Source organism: Mauremys mutica, chromosome 2 (genome assembly GCF_020497125.1).
Source record: "Mauremys mutica isolate MM-2020 ecotype Southern chromosome 2, ASM2049712v1, whole genome shotgun sequence".
Classification (NCBI taxonomy): domain Eukaryota; kingdom Metazoa; phylum Chordata; order Testudines; family Geoemydidae; genus Mauremys; species Mauremys mutica.
This window is the reverse complement of record NC_059073.1, coordinates 227,899,334-227,923,206: the sequence shown is the minus strand read 5'-3', so window position 1 is coordinate 227,923,206 and position 23,873 is coordinate 227,899,334. Positions and strand designations below refer to the sequence as shown.

Below are 23,873 nucleotides of genomic sequence, written 5' to 3'. Positions count from 1 at the left end.
CTGATGCCTGCCCTCCCCCAAACATTCCTGCGCATCCCCCAGTTTGAAAACCTCTGTGTTAGATACATGTACCATCAGCGAGCATGCAGTGCTATCTGTATGAAAACCTAATGCACAACCAGTAGAAAAATAATTATACTCTTAATACAACTGCAGGAAAGTAAAGTGCTTGTAATAGAAAAATGTGTATTTCCGTTCTCATTGAACTATTTCATCTTTAGCACTTCGTGATTTCCTACCTACTACTACTGTAATTTACAAAGCCAACTGAATTTTCAGAATAAAAAGTAGTACATTAGTCAACGATTCTTTGTACAACCTTGAGTACAATATTTAGCTTCCTGAGAGATGTAAATCAGAGTACAGTAGATAGAAAGGCTCTTATGCGATGAGGAAACCATCCTTAGAAAGATAAAGAGTAGACATTCTACTTTTTCTAGATACATCAGCTTCACTAGATAGCACTAACCTGCAGTGGGAGATCTGGAGGTAGGTTGTAAGATAAGGGAACAGGCTAGAGGCAAGAAAAGCTGTTATAATTATAGCTGGGAACACAAAATTTGTTAAAGGAAGTCTACTGTATAATTACATTTGAAAATTTAGAAAGATGCCCAGAGGCTGGCTTGCAGCTATGAGCAACTAGTAACTCTATAGTTCTGCTCATGAGTCAGCCACTACTGTAGCCGAAGACACCTTCCTGTGTAGTTGAACTGACTTTGATTAAGAAAAGGAAGGACTTCTACTGAAATCAGTAAGATTTTATGATGCGTCAGATTATACCTATTCTCAATAAGGTGTGTTTAGAGATTGTAAAACTACTTTAGGGAGACTAACTGCATTCATGTCCTAAAACCTGATATCTTCTGTGCTGAGTTCTAACAATGTTAAATATTTGGTAGTCTACTTAATGTACAAGGTATTTGGAGAATTCTTTTTCTGTGCTATCACACACCACCAGAATCTTTAACTATTAGGATGCTAATTCACAAATGAAATTGAATCATAAATTAACATTAATTTTTATACCAAGCCATTACTCTCACTTTGGCTTAATTGACCCAATTGGATGGGTGGGGTATATAATTTAATGGAACTCAAGCTAAAATACAAATTAAATACATATTCCCAAACTTGGATTCAGAGCTGAAGTGATGTTGCAAGAAAAAAAACAAAGGGCCAAGATGTCACCTACAAATTTAAATACTGTCAATTTATAAAATGGCCTCAGGGATTAAATAAAGTTTTTAATAAGTAAAAAACTGATTATAAAACACTTCAGAAGCTTTAAAGGTGATCTGAGGTATTGCATTGAATGCCCAAATCACTCAAAGAGAATCATTTATCATATTAGGTTAAAATGCACTGAAGGTAAGATTTGATATATTACTTTACTTGTCAGAGTTAAAATTCATACTCAATGCACGGTGCTGGAAGCAGTCTTCTTCTTGCAATCTCTTCTCCTAAATCCAAAATCTTGGCTTCAACAAAATACCTCAGATAAAGTCTATATGCCAACCATTTTTGGTATACCAAGACAATGCAACAGACTTGCATATAATCAACATACAAGAGAAGAGATGGGACTAAACAATTACTTAAACTCATATCATACGAACACAGAATTGCTGTTAAAAGCAATCCAGTAATAATATTTAAATTCCTGCAATACAAATGTCAATACCCACTTGAGTCTAACTAAATAAGCCATCCTTTACTTTTGTGACTATACCTAGAACTAAGAGTTTATAGATTTGCTTTATGATATGCGCCAGCACTGAAGCCGAAAACTATTACAAGTATTATTGGTGTTTTTCTGACTTACCTGTCTATGAAAATATTGTAACGATGCATACTCAGAGTTGATCATATTTTGAATCTGTTAGCAGAGTTTAATCTTCTCTGATTCCATCAGTTCAAGTTACCATAACAAGTAAATAAAAATCTCCAGGATATATAGCTGAGACTACAATACTAAAACAAAACATTATAATAAAATTTTGTGCTATGACATCTGTTCACTTCATCTCGCAATGTTTTTGTGAGAGGTTAGATTTTGATACATCAACCTAATAATGTAATAGCTAAAAGGTAAAGCAATTAGGGTTTCTTTGATTCTATCAGTAAACCAATTCACATATCCATTTGACAAAGGCGAAGTTTGAAGTGACTCAAACCCCAATATCAGAAATTAAGACAGTTATGTATACAGTTTAACTATTCTATATTTGTCCACATGACAATAAAAATATCCTGAGATTTGATGCCACACTACTAGAATCCATTGAGAAATACCCTATTTTTCTTCTTTTTTGGAAAAAGATCTAAACATTTACTATTGCATCACAAACTTTGCTCTGTTTGAAACGTATACTAAACTAGGACTCAAAAAGGTGCCATTCTACTGGATATGGTTAGGAGTGGCTTCAATTTAATGTATTACAATTGCATTCTGTTACCTCCAAAGTGGTTCGAGGTTTTTTAAGTATGACTTTCTTATTTGGAATTGTACATCGTTTGCGGGTCTTCAACCTCTCAATATTTTCTCAGAGTAACAACTAAAGGTATTTAGTCTTTATACACTTTTAAAATAGAAACACAGGCATGGACTGAAAAGACTGAGTTGTACAGCAAAGGACTAATTTGAAATAGTTAAGCGAAGGTTCATAGGCGCAATCAAAACCTGTAATATCAATTTTAACTCAAAATGAAAATTGGTTTTGATAGGCATTTCAGATGTGGGACAAGATAGAATTTTTGGGTAACAAATTCTGGTTTGAGTTCTGGGAAGAGGGGTTAATTGGACTTTAAAAGCAAGTCAAATTTGTTATTTTTTGCCATATTTTCATACCTACTTGGTATTCCGGTTGTGCACATTTTGCTTTCCAAGTGATCAAAACATTTTTTTGGAGATCAGTTTAAGTGAGGGGTCATTTGTGCTAGCCCAGCCAACGGACATTTAAAAAAAAATCACTGACATTTTAGCTTTCCCCCATCTTTACAGGAACTTCTGTATTGGAAAGCATATAGGAACCTCTTCCTGAGACTTACTATCTGTTGCCTTTCTTCAAAAATAGCAGCTTTACATGCTTATTTGGTCCAAATGTATCTATTGTACATATTGCAGTCTTGCAACTTCAGCTACTTCCTTCAGGAGCTTACAGAGAACGGAGTATTTTTGCTAAAATATTTACCTTCCTTGAAGAACAAAGTAATCTTCTACTTCAAGGGTTTCACCACAAGATACAAGAAGGCTGGCAAATAGATCCACACTATCTACTCCTATGAACAAGCGGCCTTCTTGCTTCAGCTCATGAAATATGGCAAAGATTTTTAGGCATCTCAATTTATTTTTAAAGGAAAATTAGGTTTTATAATGGATCTTTTCCCTAGATAACTCTTCCTTTCTAGTATGTATGACTCCAAACCTGTACATCTAGGAAACATTTCCCAAATTGCAGCAGATTTAACTGAATAGAAAATAATTCGCAAGAGAAAAGGGAAGAAGGTAGGCCAAGAATAATTTTGGTGGCCATTACATAAAGCAAGTGGAAAACCTTTCACACAAGTAGAAAAAGGAAAGGCAGTAAAACCTTTCAAGCGACCATCATTTAAGCAAGAACTTTGGTCTACCAGAACACTTTAGATCAATACTGTCAGTATGCTCCTAACCTAAAGCAAGAGGTTTTTTTCCACTGACTTCAAAAATGAAAATCTTCAATATATACCATACCACCGATCATAATCTGAATTTTCTGCTATAGGAAAGACATGAAGCAATGCATGATCTCAGACTATGATTTCAAGTGCAGCGGATCTAATTCTCTTTTGAAACGTCATTGCAATGTTTTGTTCCCCCACGTTAACTGCAGCACACACCTAGTATTATTCCTCTGGAGCATCTCTCATGTATATATATCTAGAAGAAAATGAAATATCAATTTTCCTACCTTCACCCACACGGGCTAAACAAACCTGACCATGAAAACTTAATAGGTGACTGACAGCTTAAATCTACAGTCTGGATATACACCTAAAACTGCTGAAACTACATGATCACTGGTGTTTCCATGACTAGTATATATTTGGACAAGATGGATAAAAGTAGTAACAATTTTCCTTGACAGTAAGCCCTCTTGGTCGCTTCATAGTCATACCACTGAGACCAAATAGTCTTGCTATAGGAAAAAAAATCCAATTATTTTAGGGAATAAGACTGCATGGACCATTTACATGGTTACAGATTTCTAGACTTGGTCAACTTTCTAATCCAACAGAGAAATATGATCCTCCATAGAGTTGTGCATGCATGAAACAGAAGCAAAGTGACCACATTTTGAATAGACAGGACTGGAAGCTCTTAAATTGCTCACAAAATGTGAATTGTAAGACACTATACTGTTTCACTACTGTATACTGCACCAAAACTCAATTCAGGCAAAATAAGGGAGAGGACAGACACCATTTGGGGGATGTCAAATTTAAATTTATCATGAATAATAAATCTTAGCCATTTCTATTGTGGGCTTTAGAGAGGAATTTTTGGCATCCTTTGCCACTGTCACTAAAACCAGCTACATACAGTACTTTGTGCTCTTGGAACATTTATTATCTTATATCTATATTATATACACTGAAGCGATGAGCTCTAAAGGAGTTACTGGACTTAACATCTGCTAAAATTTAGATAGAAACAATTTTGTTTTCTGTGACCTTAAGAACATTCCACCACCAGAGGACAAGGGGCTCACTGGTATCAGGTAGTGAGTTTCAGTTGGCTTGCCCAGTTCAGTGCTCCAATTCACTTATGTCATAGTCTGTATCTAAGGTATCATTGTAAAACCAATTATTCACTGATTATTAATATTCTTGCATGGTGTATGTATGTTAAGCACCTAAATGAATGAACAAATTTGAAAGAAATATGGGACTAAAATGCATTTGAAGCAGACAAGTCCGGGGAACGAGTAAACAGTATTTTTTCCCGACAAAGGAAAGGCTGATGCCTCCATCCAGATGCAAACACAATCAAGTGGCCGTTGGCTGGCATGTCCGAAGCAGTAGAGACAGATCAATTTGCACTGTAGAAAGCACCAGGACAGAAGAACCAGCATAGAACTTTCCCCATCTGACTCCATGGTACTGATCTCACAGCAAAGGCACTGGACTTGGAGAAAGATACATTTAAGAAGTTCACTGGACTACAAAAGAGACAGGCAAAGAACCTCAAGTTCTCTTTCAGCTAAGAAAACTGAACTGAGCATTTTGGACTTTTTGGGAAAGCCTAACCAAGAGGGTAGTCAGCCATCTTGCTGGAAAGAGGTGTGGTGGTAATCTTACCTTGAACCAAGACTGTAGTTTTGTGATGTTTTGGTAAGTAGAAAGTGATTTTCATTTCTACTTGTTTGTAACCATTTCGGACTTTATCCCTCATACTTGAACTTATGCAAACCCTCTCTCTTTTTGATTAAATACATTTGTTTCACTTTCACTCTAGATCAACCCAATGCTGTGTTTGACTTGAAGTGATTATTAACTCCAGTAAAAGCAACAAGCTCTTTAAAAGAGCAACAGATATCATTACTTCTCAGTGTTCTAAGGGAGGACTGGACATTTCAGGACAGTTGGCTCTGGGGAAATTAGAAACTATGGTTGTGCTGTGGTCTCTTGACTAGAGGAACCAAGGCTGGTGGAAGACCATAGTGCGACTGTGCTGTAACAAGCAGACTGCTGGAGTCAAGAGTTGCTGAACCAGGGCTGTTCAACATACAGACACTCAGTGCACGCTTGTAGGCCAGCTGAGAGCATCTAGACAAGGAGGTACAGCAGCAGAACATTTTAAGGCACTCAAGGTTACAGGACAAGTGGTGACAACCTCCCACTGGCCTGTACTGCACCCCAAAAGGTGACATTTTCCAAATGTGCATTTGAAAAAGTTTAACAATACAATAAAAGAAAGCTATATAAGCATAACAGACAAAAATACATGATCTAATAAGCTTCTTAGGAAACTGACAGTTGCATATAGTAGCTACATAGTTACTCTTTTATCCACAAGTGAATTAATCCATACTGCAAACGTTTCTAGTCTGACCATTCCTCAAGAGATGCAAGCTAAACACAATGACGTGTCTCAACATTTATGAAGGATACTTGCATTTGGAAAAACTAAAATCCCTTAAATTACTCTCAAAAGCTCTTAATTATTAAACATCCATTCTTTTCTTTTCTTGTAAATTAACTCCACAAATGTCAAAGAGCATATAATATTATCTAAATTCAAAGAAAAGAAACAAAATACACAGTATATGCAATGTAGTAACAGACAGACAACTTCATTAGTCTGTAGCATACGACATCCAGTAGACTATTATCATAATAAATGGGAGAAGTAGGTGAGATTCTGTCAACAGTGAGGTCTGGAAAAAACAGCTTCATCTGTATGACAAATATGTCTTCCTTAAACATACATAGGTCATGCTGACATTCAAAATCTACACATTAAATAATTGTTTCTTCCTTTCATCTGTTCTCTTTTCAAGTTAAACAGATTTCTTGCTACTTTGCAACAAAAATTATCTTAATTTATTAAAGATACATAGTGTATGATTTAATTTTTTAATGTAGAGGAGTTAAGTTTGCCAATATTAATGGGTAAAAGCCCAACTGAACTAACTCATTATTTTCTGCACTTCCGCCACCAAAGTAACAATGCAAAATAGAAACCTTTGTTGTCAAGCATACAATTTTAAAAGTCTTTGTCAGGATCTATGACTCCTGTTAGTGTACCCATGCAAGTAACACACAGGGGTTCAAATTATTTCAGTTCTGTAGCTGATACGCAAACCACCATTTCATGGGGATCATACTATACATATGGTGGTGTGTTCAAGCGCCAAGTAATTTTTTGATATCAGAGAAAGAAGCAGCTTTATATTGCATGCTTTATATTGTCCTTTTTGCAGTGTGCTTAGCTTGTAAATTCTACATTATGAGATAAGATCAATCAGAAGAAACAGCTCTAACTGTGATCCATATGCAATAAAAGTTGTAATCAATTCTTTAAAGGAAGTTAAAATATTGTCATATTTATCGATAAAAATGGCAGCTAGTTTATAGATATGAGGTCTTTCACAATTCAAAACATGTAACATAACAAATATTTACCCAATTTAAACAATTGTCTGAATGTATATAAATAATGGGAATTTGTGGGCTACTGAAATAGAAAACAGGATTACAAAGCAGCATAAGACGCTTTTATGACTTTCACAAACCTGAAAATTCTGTAAAAATATTTTAACAGGAAATGTTCCTCAAGAGACAGTGGGTAAATTCCTCAGAAGCAGTCAAATTGTAAATTTTTTAAACAAATCTGCAGAGTTAGAATAATCAGTATCACTCAGTATCTAGATGCCCCATTTTCTTGACTCTCATCAATCTAAGTATTGACCCGGGTTACTCCTGCTGCATTGCTGGATGAGCTAACAATGGATGAAGATGACGTATCCAGGCTGGTTTCATCTACCTTTCACCTGCTTTCAACACAGTTGATTATGAGGTTTTCACCACACACATGCAGTCTTCAGCAGAAGTTGATGGCATTACTCTTAAGTGAATTCATTCTTCTCTTGACCAAATCCCAGAGGGTAATATTGGGCAATTGTACATCTACCACAAGAGCAATCACATGGTGTTGTACAATCTTCCACCTGTCCTCTCGCTTGTTCAATATGTATATGTTCCTCATTCATACTCCTCACAGCCTCATATACGTTAGCAACAAGAAGAAAGTCAAGGAAAGCGTAGGCCCCTTATTGAATGAGGGAGGCAACCTAGTGACAGAGAATGTGGAAAAAGCTAATGTACTCAATGATTTTTTTGCCTCTGTCTTCACAAACAAGGTCAGCTCCCAGACTGCTGCACTGGGCAGCACAGTATGGGGAGAAGGCGACCAGCCCTCTGTGGAGAAAGAAATGGTTCAGGACTATTTAGAAAAACTGGACGAGCACAAGTCCATGGGGCCGGATGCGCTGCATCCGAGGGTGCTAAAGGAGTTGGCAGATGTGGTTGCAGAGCCATTGGCCATTATCTCTGAAAACTCATGGCGATCGGGAGAGGTCCTGGATGACTGGAAAAAGGCTAATGTAGTGCCCATCTTTAAAAAAGGGAAGGAGGAGGATCCGGGGAACTACAGGCCAGTCAGCCTCACCTCAGTCCCTGGAAAAATCATGGAGCAGGTCCTCAAGGAATCAATTCTGAAGCACTTAGAGGAGAGGAAAGTGATCAGGAACAGTCAGCATGGATTCACCAAGGGCAAGTCATGCCTGACTAACCTAATTGCCTTCTATGAGGAGATAACTGGCTCTGTGGAGGAGGGGAAAGCAGTGGATGTGTTATTCCTTGACTTTAGCAAAGCTTTTGACATGGTCTCCCACAGTATTCTTGCCAGCAAGTTAAAGAAGTATGGGCTGGATGAATGGATTATAAGGTGGCTAGAAAGCTGGCTAGATTGTCGGGCTCAATGGGTAGTGATCAACGGCTCCATGTCTAGTTGGCAGCGGTTTCAAGCGGAGTGCCCCAAGGGTCGGTCCTCGGGCCGGTTTTGTTCAATATCTTCATTAATGATCTGGAGGATGGCCTGGACTGCATTCTCAGCAAATTTGCAGATGACACTAAACTGGGAGGAGTGGTAGATACGCTGGAGGGTTCGGATAGGATACAGAGGGACCTAGACAAATTAGAGGATTGGGCCAAAAGAAACCTGATGAGGTTCAACAAGGACAAGTGCAGAGTCCTGCACTTAGGACAGAAGAATCCCATTCACTGTTACAGACTAGGGACCAAATGGCTAGGAAGCAGTTCTGCAGAAAAGGACCTAGGGGTTACAATGGATGAGAAGCTGGATATGAGTCAAGAGTGTGCTCTTGTTGCCAAGAAGGCTAATGGCATTTTGGGCTGTATAAGTAAGGGCATTGCCAGCAGATTGAGGGACGTGATGATTCCCCTCTATTTGACATTGGTGAGGCCTCATCTGGAGTACTGTGTCCAGTTTTGGGCCCCACACTACAAGAAGGATGTGGAAAAATTGGAAAGAGTCCAGCGGAGGACAACAAAAAATTATTAGAGGGCTGGAGCACATGACTTATGAGAAGAGGCTGAGGGAACTGGGATTGTTTAGTCTGCAGAAGAGAAGAACGAGGGGGGATTTGATAGCTATTTCAACTATCTGAAAGGGGGTTCCAAAGAGGATGGATCTAGACTGTTCTCAGTGGTAGAAGATGACACAACAAGGAGTAATGGTCTCAAGTTGCAGTGGGGGAGGTTTAGGTTGGATATTAGGAAAAACTTTTTCACTAGGAGGGTGATAAAGCACTGGAATGGGTTACCTAGGGAGGTGGTGGACTCTCCTTCCTTAGAGGTTTTTAAGGTCAGGCTTGACAAGGCCCTGGCTGGGATGATTTAGTTAGGAATTGGTCCTGCTTTGAGCAGGGAGTTGGACTAGATGACCTCCTGAGGTCCCTTCCAACCCTGATATTCTATGATTCTATGCTCAATTTGGAGCTACATCTGAAGTCCATTCAAAAGATAAGGCTAGTACAGAACATGGAGTTGGCTAATTAGGCAGAATGTCCAACTACATATTCAACCAGTACTACATGAGCCACACTGGCTGCTTGTTCGTTTCCAGATGAAAATAAATGTTGAAATTTACCTATAAAATTCTAAATGTTTTAGGACCTTCCTGTCTAAGAGGTCATATCTCTCTCCCTTACTGCCATAGTTAAGATCTATGGAGGTACTTCATCTCAGCACACAAGGGGGATCAGTTCCTTGAAAGCCACTTTCCTTTGGAATGCACTCCACTTATGATCCGTAATAGCCCAAATCTGTTTGTCTGGAGGGTATGCTGTAGAGTTCCTGTTTTTAAGATCAGCAAAGAGTCCTGTGGCACCTTATAGACTCACAGACGTATTGGAGCATGAACTTTCGTGGGTGAATACCCACTTCGTCAGATGCATCTGACGAAATGGGTATTCACCCACGAAAGCTCATGCTCCAATACGTCTGTGAGTCTATAAGGTGCCACAGGACTCTTTGCTGCTTTTACAGATCCAGACTAAAACGGCTACCCCTCTGATACTTGTTTTTAAGATGGAGGTTGAGGAAACAAATGCTCTCCAAGAAATGATGTATAAGAAAAGCGGGCAATTTCTTTTTAATCTGATTTGTGCTGTATGGCTATTCAGTTACTATATGTTGTGGGCTGCATTTTGTTTCTCTTTTCATACTGTTATATTGATTTTATTGTGGTTTTGATCAACTGTCCAAAGCAAGATAAATAATTCCTGTCTTTCTAAATCTGAATGAATATATAAATGTTCAAAAGATTAATTTAAAAATTCAGCTAGAAATTCTAATTTAGAAGTGATGAAATTTAAACCATCACTACAGTTAGAACCAATTAGTACTAATATCAATCATCTCACAAGGAATACTAAGGAGCAAATAAGCAATAGAAAAAGCCACCTTCACATACCAAGAACTGTCTCCCCTAGGTGAAGACTGAGGCCCAGCAAATTAGTGGGATGGTGTGGAGATATTAGCACTGACATTGCAAATTCTGTTCTGTTCCATAAGGAGCAGTCAAACTGGTAGATGCTCAGATACTGTGGTGATGAGGGTGGTATAACTAGTTATATACACAATAGAATATTTTTCCCCATACTCTTATTTTCTGAGAAGTGTGTTTGGTTTATTGTGTTAGAAGAAGGGATTCACAGAGATGGACTCATTACAAACAGCACAGTGGTGGATCAACAATGGCCTGAGTATGCGTGCATGAAGCCAATACATTGCTCCAGTCTGAGTGTTGGGATGCACAAAACCTAGAGAATTTTACACAGTGGCATTTTTAAAATGAGTGTGAATTATTGGAAGAAGTCTGTTCCTAGAGTGTTCTCATTCCAAGTAATTTTTATTTAAGACCTTATTCTATAGTTCAGTGGCAATGTTTCCTAAGCAAGTTCTGACGATCAAATGGGTCCCAGCTATGGAGTAGGAGTCCCATAAGAGTAGTAGGAAGCGAGGCAAACTAAGTCCAATTTAAGATAGTGTCCTTGAGCATGTAACTGGAGTTGTTTGAGTTTTCAAATGCCAGGTAGTTAATTGCTTTAACTTATTTGCAGAAAATGAAAACAGTTTGTAAATTAACAAATAGATTTCACAAAAAGAGTACACCTTAATACAGTGGATATTTTCCTTACCATAGTCTGTCTCAAAGTTTAACATACCGATAAGACACTTATTAATAAGAATTTATCACTATAATTTCCCCAAGCACCCAACCACCACCTTTTCCCAAACAGAAGATTGAAAATAAGACAATTTTCATAGATATCTGGGACTTTTTCCTATATACAGTTAAAGGCTACAAAAATATGTCAAACATATGCTTGCATTACCCTTTATCTACCAGTAAGATAAAAACTGAATTTATTTTTGTTTTATTTGGTATAAAATTTTATTGCTATGTTCTATTTGTGGACAACTGTTCTTATTTCATCGGTTCTAAGGTAACTTTTTTATTGTTATTTATCATTAATAAAAGCAATACGTGCAATACAGTGCAAGTCTCTTATAATTCAGTCTTTATAAATAAAAAATAGAACCATAAGCAGAGTTTCACCTTACCAAGAGCAGACCAAATGAGGCAAAAGATCTCTGGCTTCACCTTAAGAAATGTGTTCAGTCCCTTCTTCATCCCTAAAGTTAAAGGTATGATAGTTTTAGCTTCACACCTACTGAGATGCACTTGTAAGCAAGACCGGCGTATTTTCTATTCATTTCAAGAGGGAGCTGCTGCAGCAAGATCAGGAAACTGGGATTCTTTTTTAATCTCAAAAAGTGGGATACTGGGGAGGAATATTCTACTTCCCCACTCAGCAACATTAGGGACGAGGATGAGGAGGGGAATGCAATAACCCTTCTAAAAGGTAGGTGGTGGTAACTACAGCTGACCAGAGGATGACAGTTCATTTTGAAGCAACTTTCAAGATTTCAAAATTTGTTTTCATTCTGCCATTGAATAAAAAAACATGGACATGTCACATTATAGCCTGCCAGCAAGGGTACTGGCCTGGGATGTGGGAGACCCAGGATCAGGTCTCTTCCTTCCTTGTGTAGAGCAGAGTTTTTCCATCCCAATCAGGGAGAGCAGGGACTTGAACACCTGGATCTCCTACATCCCAGGCCAATACCCTAACCACCCAGCCAGTCAGTCAGTCTCTCTGCTAAAGCTTTCCCAATGAAGGTTTTGTGGAAAATGTTGTAGTTTCACTGAATCAGCATCTTTTGCCAAATTGGCAACAGAGATGTCAGTCAGTTTCTGCTGTGGAAGACAGGAAGGATGCAATTAGGTGGGGAACACACACAACAGACCCCTATGCTCTGTGCAACCTTCCTGAATAGTTTTATGCCAGGGACAGGGTGAAGACATGCTAGGGAATCTAAACACCAAAGGCTTAGAGAACTTGGAGGAAGCACAGACTTATTCAAGACAAGGGCTCATATATCAAAATTAGCAGTAATGTAGTAATTCTTTAATAGTCATGGGTAAAAGACTATAGACCAGATTTCCAAAAGAGCACTCCTCCTATTTAGGCACCTGAAAGGAGTGGCCAGATTTTCAAAACTGCTCAGCTCTCAATCAAGATTGGATCAAACTGCACTGTGAGGTTTTGAACAAATGTTCCTAAGGCTGGAAAAATTCAATAGGAGCCACCAGTACACTAAAGTCTCAGATTTTTATCTTGAAAGTAAAATGATTTCAGTCTTTTCAAGTAGAACTAGTCAAGTTTGCCAGGCAATATCATAAATGTGTCAACAGAAATTATTTGCACTGCGTCATGTCAATTCTTTTAAGTCTAGCAAAAAAGTATCTGGCCATATTTGCTAAAGGAAATCCTATAAAAAATCAACTACAGCGTGTCCATTTGTTGAGGGAAAGGAAGGAAGAGGAGTTTCCAAAATACAGTTTTAAAGTATAATTATTAAATGCAGCAAACGTTTGGAATTAAAGGACTTACAAAAATCACAATTGCTAGTAGTTAAGACATAAGAGGAACTAACTCTTATGACACAAGTTAAATGAATGGGACTAAATGCTTCCAATACTTTTCCAAGATTGCTGATGAAATGCAAATGTCAAAAACAGATCTCAAATTGACCCACCAGAAATATCTAGAAACATAAAATCTTATGAGGTTTTTATAAATAAAAATGTAAACCAATAGAAATGGTTTGTGCTACATCATGTCAATTCATTGAAGTTCAGGGTTTTTCATAGCAAAAATTATCTGACCATATTTGCTATTGGAAACTTTTTATTTCTAATGTAAACTTGAAGTCATTTGAAATTCAATCACAGTAATCTAAATGACCAGTTAATAGCCAAATAAATAATAGATTCAGTGTAGATTTTACTCTGTGGCATAAATTTGTTGACAATACATTTCTCAATAAAGAAAAATTGAATTATAGCCTGAAGGTGGTTTAATTTGGTACAAATTTTGAATAATGTCATATACATTTTCAAAGCAGATGCTAAGAGACTCTACAAGGACACTATGCTCAATCAGAAGCCAGATTAAAGTTCCATCTGGAACCTAATAGTACCACTGTTCTATTACAATTACTAGAGTCAACAATGTTATACTCTACAATTGTACAACACACACTTCCTCCTCTTCAAAATGTGACTATTACTGCCACAGAAACCAAGCAAGCACTTCATAAATATGTCTAAAAAGAAACTTTTTCAAGCAGCCAGAATCATCTGTATCTATAACTAGGCTAGTATGAAATTCCTCCCAAAACTGCTGTTACTGTAAGTAATTAATGGTGAGTTTAAATAGTTCCATGTGATTTAACAGTATTCTCAAGAGGCAACATATGATTTGGTACCACCTTTACTCAAATACATCATACAAATATTGTGTCAATGCATCATTAAAATCATAAGTCTTCCAGTAACCGTGATGTTAAAAATCTCAGCAAACCAAAAATAATAAAGACTACATACTTGAAATATAATTGAAGATTGAAATTTGAAGTGCACTCTCAGAAAACAGAGTACGACCTTGATTTACCCAACATCCAGAATGCCCATTTTGTCTCACAATGTCCCCCACCCGCAACATGCCATTCTAAACAAGTTCTGCCCTAGGTAACTCCATTTTTGGTTGTATTCTATGCAGCAACTAGAGTACAGGCGCTACACACCATAGTAAAAGCAGGCTGTGTACACATTTGTCACTGCAGTGTGTAGCTACACATGGCAGTGAAAGGTTCTGGCAGAGTGGAGACAACAAGAAAGGCAGCAGGATACTACTATTTTTAGCAATGTAGAAGCAGTGTAGAAGTGGGAGGCACTGCTAGGGCGTGTAGAGAGCCATGTAGAGTACGGTATATACCTTGCAGGTTCAGGCATGTAGAGTACTCTACTCACCTCAGCTGTGCCTCACGATCTACACCGCTATTTTATACTCGTGCTAGCTGGGTGTGCATTGTCTGTACGCTACACATCGCTATAAGTATAGACATACCCTTATAATCAATCCAAGAGATCCTTATATGGAACAGGGGTAGAACTCTGACTACAAATTTTAACAGTTATTTAACAGTTATAAAATTTAACAGGTATAAAAATTCAACGTAACAGCTTTTTTCTTAAATTCTGTTAAGCTGAAAGCTTAAGTCTAAACTCCAGTGCAAATCCTACAGAAACCATTACAAAAGCAAATCATAACACTGATTCTGATACACTATCAGTCAAAAGAAACACACAACCCCCTCCTTAAATCTACCATTTTTAACAACAAAAATTTGGAATGAGTAATTGATTATATAAATAATTACATCTCATTACACACATTTTCAAACAAAGGTACACATTTATTGCAACCAACAGCTAAAAAAAAAAAAAATCATTAATGCTCTGTTTCCTAATCTTAAATAGCAGAGTGTTAGATATCAAGTGTTATTTGTAATTTCTCTCAGCTAACAATAAAGGGAAGAAAGAATTAAGTACTCTTAAGAGTTAATTACTGTATAGTTAGTCACAACAGTTTCATTAGTGAGGGACCAAAACAATAGTGTCTTCCCTTCCTCATATTTCAGAAGGGTTTTATTTGCAGGTTACTTAGTATTTATACGCTGTTCATGGTATTACAGATAGACAGACAGAATTTTGATTCACCCCTAGGAAGTTTTAGAAATAAAGCAACAGTTTTGACCAACAAAACGTGTCCTACCTTTATTCTAGTTCTTCACTATTATTCCTGAAAATAGTACTTGGGAGATCTCTGTTTGCATGACCTCCTGAAACAGGCAGGTGACACAGCATCTCAAAAGTTGAGCGGATAAAGATCTATGGGAGAGTTAGGTCAGACCCCAGAGACCTGATCTTCAGCCTAGATGTCAAGATCAAGGACAGTACAACCTAGCTACTGTCTTGGGCATACTATCATCTCATTAAACCAGCGATTAGAAATCTTCCAGCCCCCAGGCAACATGACCGACCAATGATCCTGATTTAACTATGAAAACTCAGGGTCTTCAACAGATTCCAAAGACTGCTAAACCACAGTACTCCACCCACAAGATGAGTAGTCAAGAATCTGGTGAATCATCCTCACTGTACACTAGCCTCAACCATTGACACACTGGCTCCCAAACAGCCCCTTCTCCCCATCTCCAGTACAGATCACCTTGGTTTTTTGACACTCTGCACCAAATAGAAAGGGGAGGAAACTTGGGCACCGACAGTGGAAAACAAAGGCTGAAACAGACAGGATAAAACAATTCCCCCAAATCCTTGTATGAGGCAATATTATAGGCCAGGGGTCGGCAACCTTTCAAAAGTGGTGTGCCGAGTCTTCATTTATTCACTCTAATTTAAGGTTTCACGTGCCAGTAATACATTTTAACGTTTATAGAGGGTCTCTTTCTATAAGTCTATAATATATAACTAAATTATTGTTGTATGTAAAGTAAATGTTTTTTAAAATGTTTAAGAAGCTTCATTTAGAATTAAATTAAAATGCAGAGCCCCCCCGGACTGGTGGCCAGGACCCGGGCAGTGTGAGTGCCACTGAAAATCAGCTCGCGTGCCACCTTCGGCATGCGTGCCACAGGTTGCCTACCCCTGTTATAGGCCAAGAGTACCTTCCTATCATCCTCCAATGAAGATGCCAAATCCCATCCCAAGGAGTTTTCCAGGGTGGTAAACCACTTCCTTGATCCTGAGTGCCTACAACATGTATCAGAACTAGCACTACGCACTCCAAAAAAAATCCTACTTCACTGAAAATATTACATTCAGGAAGCTCTCTCAAACTGCAAACTGTCTATAAGCACGCAAAAGCCCAACCTCTGCCTTCCCAGAGTTCAGTACATTCACGTCCCAATAAGTCCTGGCCACCATAAAGGAGTCTCAATCCAAGACTTGTGACTCTAACCCAGGACATTCCTGATTTGTGAAAGAGTCATGAGGAACTGACACATTCCTGACCAAAACAGCCAGTGTCAGAAACTCAGTAGTCTAACACCGAAGAAACCAATGTATCCAAAGTAGATACCAACTAATTACTGCCCATGTTAAACCCTACCTTTCCTGAGCAAGGAAAACTAGCAAAAGGGAAGCTTCAGTTAGATGAGCCTGAAGTTAACAGTCTAGACCTGGCACAATCTGGATTCAGTCCAGCATATGGAACCAAAACTGCCCTTGGAGCACTGATGGAGGCTCTCCTCCATCAATGGATAAAGAGCAGACATCCATTCGCATCCTCCTGGACTTCTCTGCAGCATTCAACACCATGAGATGATACTTTCTCACCTGAAAGAGGCAGCAGGGGTCCAGGTTAATACACTGGTTAGAGTCCTTCCTGGAGGGATATACCCAATAAATAGTGATGAGAAACTGCAAATCCACCACATGACCTCTCACTTATGGAGTCCCACAAGAACCAATTCTCTCTTCCATTTCTTTCAACATGTACATGCAACCACTAGGTGAACTGGTCACATAACATTGACTCAAGGGCTAATATGCAGATGACACAGAGCTTTACCTATTCTTCACCACACAACTCCACCACTACTACCAAAACAGCCTATTGCTTGGATGAGAACTCATGGACAAAGAACAGCTGGCTGAATCTAAATCTGAGCAAGACAGAGATGGTACTGATGAAGAGAGGAAAGAATTTTGAAGAGTCTGCACCCAGGGTGCAGTCTCCTTTGAACGTACACATACATAATTGGTTAATTCAGGCCATTGTTTTTAAGTACTCTTGGATTCCTCGCTGATGCTAAGCTTTCACATAGCAGCATCAATGAGTAACAGCTTCTATCATCTTCAGGTGGCTAGGAGACACTGTCCCTTTCTAGCTGATGATGACCTGGCCTCAGTTATTCACGTCTTTATCACTCTTGGCTGGACTAGAGCAATGTGAAACCTGGGCATGAAGCACTGCACTTGGGAAATTCCAACTAGTTTAGAAAGCTGCAGCATGTCTTCTCAGCAACACTAGCTACAGGAAACACATTAAACATGTTCTCCACTCTCTACACTGGCTTCCCATGGAATAGTGAATCAAGTTCAAGGTCTTGGTCCTTATTTTCAAGGCCCTCCACGGTCTGGGCCCAGGACATTTAAAAGACCACCTAAAGCTCTGCGATGAAGACCATGATCAAGAACTATGCTCCTCTTGCACAATGGAACTCTCTACCATAAGGATAAAGCTTGTTTGTGTGCGACACAGAACTTCTTGGGGCTGGTCTCTGGAATTAATTCAGACCACACTCTGAAGCAATTCATGGATCACTTCAAGATTCACTGCTTTAGAACTTAAGATTTGTAGGTAGCCCCATACTGAAACCTCTGGAGAGTAGCTAGGATGTTCACTTGATTATTCTTTTCTGTGCTAGAAAAGGTTAGTGTTGAACCATACCTCCAGATACAACAAGCCCAATGTCAAGACAATGGAGCTCTTCTCCTCACTTATTATCCAACTTTTGGTCTCCAAGATGCTGCAAATTTTATTAATCACTAGTGCGGCCAATTGCTTCAATTTGAAATAATCAGCTAGCACACAACCTCTGTTTCCTTAATTCAGTTGCCAGCAGTGCCATGATCTTGATAAAGGTTCTTGGAATTGTAGTCAGGCCAAACAGAACAGCTTATTCTTGGCACAGAATAACTAAATGTAAGTACACTACTGAGACTAAAAATGAATACACGCTGATAATCATTCACCTGAACGACACAACTCAGACTCTGTTTTGAAGCTTGACACCCTGAAGACAAGACAAAAAAAAAATCACTCTTCAAACCCAAGACCACATGCAGGTCTCCTATGATTCTTGGGATGGTGAAATAGATCAAATAAACTCCTTTACACTTCTAATCCTCTGGGACTGGAGCTATGGCTTCAAGAAGGTAGCTCAAAATGTTTTGTATTTTGTGCTCTTTGGATGGACCAGATCAGGAAGACTAAATGAAAGAGCTACTGAAAGATTCTCCACTGACTCTATTGTAGGCCTAGAAGAGATACTATCTAGGGCTCACTAACTAGTCTTTTGGACCCAGGCATGATATAAATCCTATTTTTCCATCATGCTGTGGGTCGAGGGGGACAGGTCCTCTTTGCAGACAATAAGCATTCTAGATGTGGCTTCCTGAAAGAAAAGGAAGAGAAGCCAGCAGGTGACAAGATGAGTTGAAATTGAAGTCACAATCTGCTCTGCAGTTTCAACCTAGCTCCAGGGTGTTTCTGAAATAGGAAGGAGACTTCCCTCTGCTGCTCTCCTGTCCCTTTATTTTGTCATTGCCTCTGACTGAGTGGTCACAGCAGGTGGAACACCTGTCCCTCTCTCCTCAGTGGTCTCTTTTCCCCTTTCAGGTCAGGAACCAGCTTAGTGGTTTGAAGTGAACCTTACTATAGTTATCATGGAGAGGATAAGGTGGGATGCATTTCTTCAAGTAGTTGCTTTTAAGAAAGAGGAAATAAAAGCAGTCTTTGCCATTTAGACTTATGCACACACCTCTGGATCAACAGAAAATAGTTGAATGTTACAGTATCAGTCAGAATTCTCTACTCTGTACATCACATACTGCACCTAGCTCACATATGCAATGAAAAGGGAGTTAACAAAAATGGGATTTGGGGCGACTGGGAAGAGTAATTCTCTCTCCAACCTGAAGAAAGTTTAGACAAACTTGCCTTTGATAATCGACTGAACAAGCTGCACTGCAAGCATCAAGGGATGGTGTAGGGATATCTAGCAGGTGCTGCAGTTTATCACAAAACCGTCTAAAATAATTGGAAGTGACAACCAGCACTACCACAAATGATTTATTAGTCTTTCACTCAGCTTTTCAGCTTCCTCAGGGCCAGAATAAATAATTTACCAACTCTGTATCTTCCAATCATTAATTCTTCCCTGTGCATCCAAACTACATTTAACTCTGCTGGGTTCAGTGGAATTAGAAACACAAAAAGAAGATTCCTCCCTGCTCCCCCTCAAGTATAGTATTATCTGACTGTATCTAAAGGTAAAATTGTCAATCACTATTTATATCTGGTGATAGAAGAATTTAAATGATTAGATCTGGTAACTAATGTGGAATCAGAATATCCATGGAATAAAATTAGAAAGTTAAACTGGAGGGACAGCAACAATGAACATTCCCAGGGGATCAGGAGTGTGTTCAAGATATAAGGTACAGATATGAACCGAGCATATTGATCAGCATCGCCTCTCTGATCCATGAATTAGTACCAGCATTAGAGAGAAACTGCTAACGTAGCCTACAAGGTAAACATAAAACAAAGCCATTGGATGGGAGAAGGTTGGAGAAGTAGTAAAATAGAAAAAAAATAATCAAGAGAGATTAAGTATTCTCACAGCTATAAGAAGAGAAGACCTATAGAAATATCTTAATTATTTTAAATAAAATTTTAATTAACTACACTTACATTTGCTAGGATATATCTTTTAATTCAAAGCATGAAGAGGGGAAAAGAGTATTATGCAAGGCAGATTTAGGACCAAGGAGTATAAAAATAATATAAAACTATAGTACACTTTCAAATTTAGAGTATATAAGATACCATATTTCTATTAATTATGTAGAGAAAACACAGAGAAAACAAAATCACACCCTAAATCCATTTTTGATGTAAGCTAGTCTTGTCTCATTAAATCAGCATCTATGATTAAAACAGAGATCATTTTTGGTACATAATGTATTGCATTGTTAGAGCAGCATCTGTTTGTTGCACAGCATAACACATTTTTCAGATTTAAGAAACTGTACTCATATGGAAGAAACCACCCAGACTTTGATGATATAAAAAATATTTTTGCTTCCAAATGTATTTTTGTACTAAATGGGTTAACAACATTAATGTGCTAATATTTCGCATTCTCAGAAGAAGAGTCAAGCTGTTGGAAACATACAGAAGAAGAATTTCATGGTACTAACAGCTTTCTTTTCAGTCCTATGGGACTGAGACAACTCAAACTTTAAGTGCTTAGAAGAAAAGCTCTGTAAAGCTCTGAAGGCTAATCAATAGGGCTTTCACCAAATGATAATACAGTCTGAAATGAAATAAATTGGCCATAACAAAAATGCCTTACCCTTTTTCTCCTCATTAATCTCAATATAGGGAAAACTACAGTATGAACTACATGAGTTCAAAAAAAACCCCAACATACAAATCACAACTATGGTATTTCTTTACACTACTTTAATAATACAAAACAGCTCGTATAAACAATTCTCCAAAATGAAAAGTGAACACACTATATTTGAAAGGAATTAATTGGCCCCTATATGTCCTTTTCTTAAATATCATCAATTAACTCTGCCTTTAAGAGTTAAGATTCTAAAATTTGTATTTCAACTCTACGGGATAGTAAGAGGTCTCCTTCCTTCAGTTCAGCTCTAGAACCTGATCTGCTGTAATTGATTCAGTTAATACTGTCATATTTGGGTCAAACTCTAACAGCTATTTTCTAAAGGGATTGAAAAAATTCCTTCATACGGGTAACAGGGTCTAAAAAAAGCCCCAAACCAATAGCAAAAAGAAACAGTGCAGTTTGGCAACAAAAATGAAACACAGAAAAACCAAATTAAAAGGCAAGAAATTGCCATTCTCCATGCTTTCTCAAGCAGTGGGACAAAAACAGTACCTAGACTCATAGCAAACATAAGAGATGTACCTTGAAAAACATACCAAAGAGAATAAACATACAGGAAAGGCCCACATAGGCCACCCAGACGTTTCAGCTTGAGAACAGCATCGTGAGCCGGATGCAACTTGCCACTATGCATTCCTAGCCAATACGGGGACTGGAAGTGGAAGTCTTCCAGTTGGTCTGAGGGACTGGCTCAAAGTTCTTCATCCACCTGCTGCTGGCTGCTTAATACTACTCAAGACCACCTGCTACAGCACTCTGCCAGTTCCAGCTCTACTCCAGATTCCAGCTCTGCTGCTGTCAAGAGCAGACAACAGGTGAGGCCTCATCTACCATTTTGCTTATTCCTGCAGCCCATACTAGCCAGCAGCCGCCAGGAGGAACGTATAAGCAATTCCCATCCAGCAAGGTGGCATCCCCTAACTATTCCCCCGTCTCCCAGTCCTAGGTAAGACAAGTCAGTCAAACAGGGGACATGTGGAATGTTGGGGTGAGAAGCAATTTTTTTAAAAATAGACAGCTTAGGCATACAGCAGAGGTCTCCAACACGGTGCGCCCGCGTCCTGGACCCCGGGAGACCACCCGCCGAAATGCCGCCGAATTTCAGCGGCATTTCGGCGGGGATGCCTCTCAATGATGACGCTTGCCGTCGACAAGCAACATCATCGAGAGGCGTCGCCACCAAAATCTGGGGGCGACGCCTCTCGATGTCGCTTGTCGACAGCAAGCAGCAGCATCGAGAGGCGTCGCCGCCAAAATGCCACCGAAATTCGGCGGCATTTCAGCGGGTGCTCCACCGCCGCTGTGGTCCTTCGTCTGGCGCCCACCAGACGAAAAGGTTGGGGACCACTGGCATAGAGCATATTTCTCCAGTAAAAAGTTCCTCTTCTTGGGAAGAATAATCCAGATCTCATGAACAAGACTTCTCCTTTCTCTCTGTAGATAGTCCTACATCCCTTCACATCAGCTTCATTCCCCTTCCTCCCTCACATGTATGCAAATTACTCAACATGGTATCCATTTTTCTAAGCAAACAATGCTTAGGACATGCCTGTACGTCTTTGATGCAGAATCAGCAAGTGGAGACTAAGACAATGAAGCTTAAGAGTCATGCATGCTTTTCTTAGGGCCCCGAAACAGCAAACAGGTGATTTGACTTTTTAATTTCCAGTGTCTTGTTCAGAGAGACAAGGTGGATGAGGTAATATCTTTAACTGGACCAACTTCTGCTGGTGAGTCACAAGTTTTCGAGCCACACAGAGCTCTTCTTCTGATCTGGTAAAAGTACTGTGAGCATCATAGCTAAATGCGAGGTGAAACAGATTGTTTAGCACAAGTAGTTAGCTCATATCCTAAGGGACCATTCAAGGTAGAGTGGTCCATTAAAACTTCTGAAGTCATAGGGTAAGAAGAGGGGGTTAGTGGGTTACATATTTTTGTAATAAGCCATAAATCCAGTGTTTCTGTGTTCCACCTTGCATTTAGCTGTGATGCTTCATGTAACTTTTCCAGACCTGAAGAACAGCTGCGTGTGGCTCAAAAGCCTGCCTCTGTCACCAACAGAAGTTGGTCCAATACAAGATATTACCCTCACTCACCTTGTCTCTTGTAATATCCTGGGAACAACACTACTACAACTACACTGAATACAACAATAGTGTCTTGTTCAGATAGTTATGCAAAGTTCTTCATATCAAGGGCATGATGGTACCTTGTTGTGGACAGAACATATTGATCCAAATGAAAAATAAAGGATGGAACCATCTTGATAAGGAAATGGGGCTTGATCTCCATCTTTTACTGATGAAAAAGCAAATACTGATTCTTGATTGATATAGAAGCAGCAAAGAATCCTGCTTCTTATAGACTAACAGACGTTTTGCAGCATGAGCTTTCGTGGGTGAATACCCACTTCTTCGGATGCAAGACTTGCATCCGAAGAAGTGGGTATTCACCCACGAAAGCTCATGCTGCAAAACGTCTGTTAGTCTATAAGGTGCCACAGGATTCTTTGCTGCTTCTACAGAACCAGACTAACACGGCTACCCCTCTGATACTTGATTGATATAGGCTGAAGCTTCCCAAATCAACTGAACATATAGGCACTAGTAAATCAGTTTTAAGAGAGCAGAATTGTAAAATCCCTTTTTTAGGGATTGGGTGGGGGGGGATGTTTGAGATACCACTCTGCAATGGATGGAAATCCTATAAAGCCAGAATTTCATCTTCAGCTTACCAGCTGCTCTAAAAATTCACCACCTCCATGTGGGAACCCACAAAGGAATGTTCTCTTGTGTGTCCTCAAAACACAATAGCTGCTGCATCAATATACAAGAAATTGACAATGGACCTTTAGTCAGGCTGTAATAAAAGACTGATAGGAATGCCATAACCAGGAATGCTTAGTTTTTGATTTGTAAAATATGCAATGAGAATCTGGCATTTTACAATAATTTAAGTACAACACAAACAAGAACAGAACTTGAAAAATATCAGCTTTGATAACTCTCCAGCTAACGCATCAGATCACAATTTTCTATATCACAGTCAACTTCAGTGTGATTTTTTCCACCTTTCTCCCTGTAGTTTCCTCCCTTCATGTTTGTTGT

General features: G+C 38.9%; 1 protein-coding gene across 9 annotated transcripts in view; it reads right to left on the bottom strand.

Annotated features, from left to right (window-relative positions):
- The window catches only part of TBC1D5 (TBC1 domain family member 5), a 503,676-nt gene that overhangs the window by 413,106 nt on the left and 66,697 nt on the right, over positions 1-23,873 (bottom strand). For 4 of the 9 annotated variants that reach the window (XM_045005374.1, XM_045005375.1, XM_045005376.1 and 1 more), the window contains exon 3: positions 11,692-11,763. The exons of 4 other annotated variants lie outside the window; for them this stretch is intronic. In XM_045005374.1, coding sequence (XP_044861309.1) covers positions 11,692-11,761 — 70 coding nt within the window. In that variant the 5' untranslated portion in view covers positions 11,762-11,763. Of the gene's footprint in view, positions 1-11,691; positions 11,764-23,873 lie in introns of those variants that run through there. One more of the 9 variants, XM_045005383.1, reaches the window with a different exon arrangement.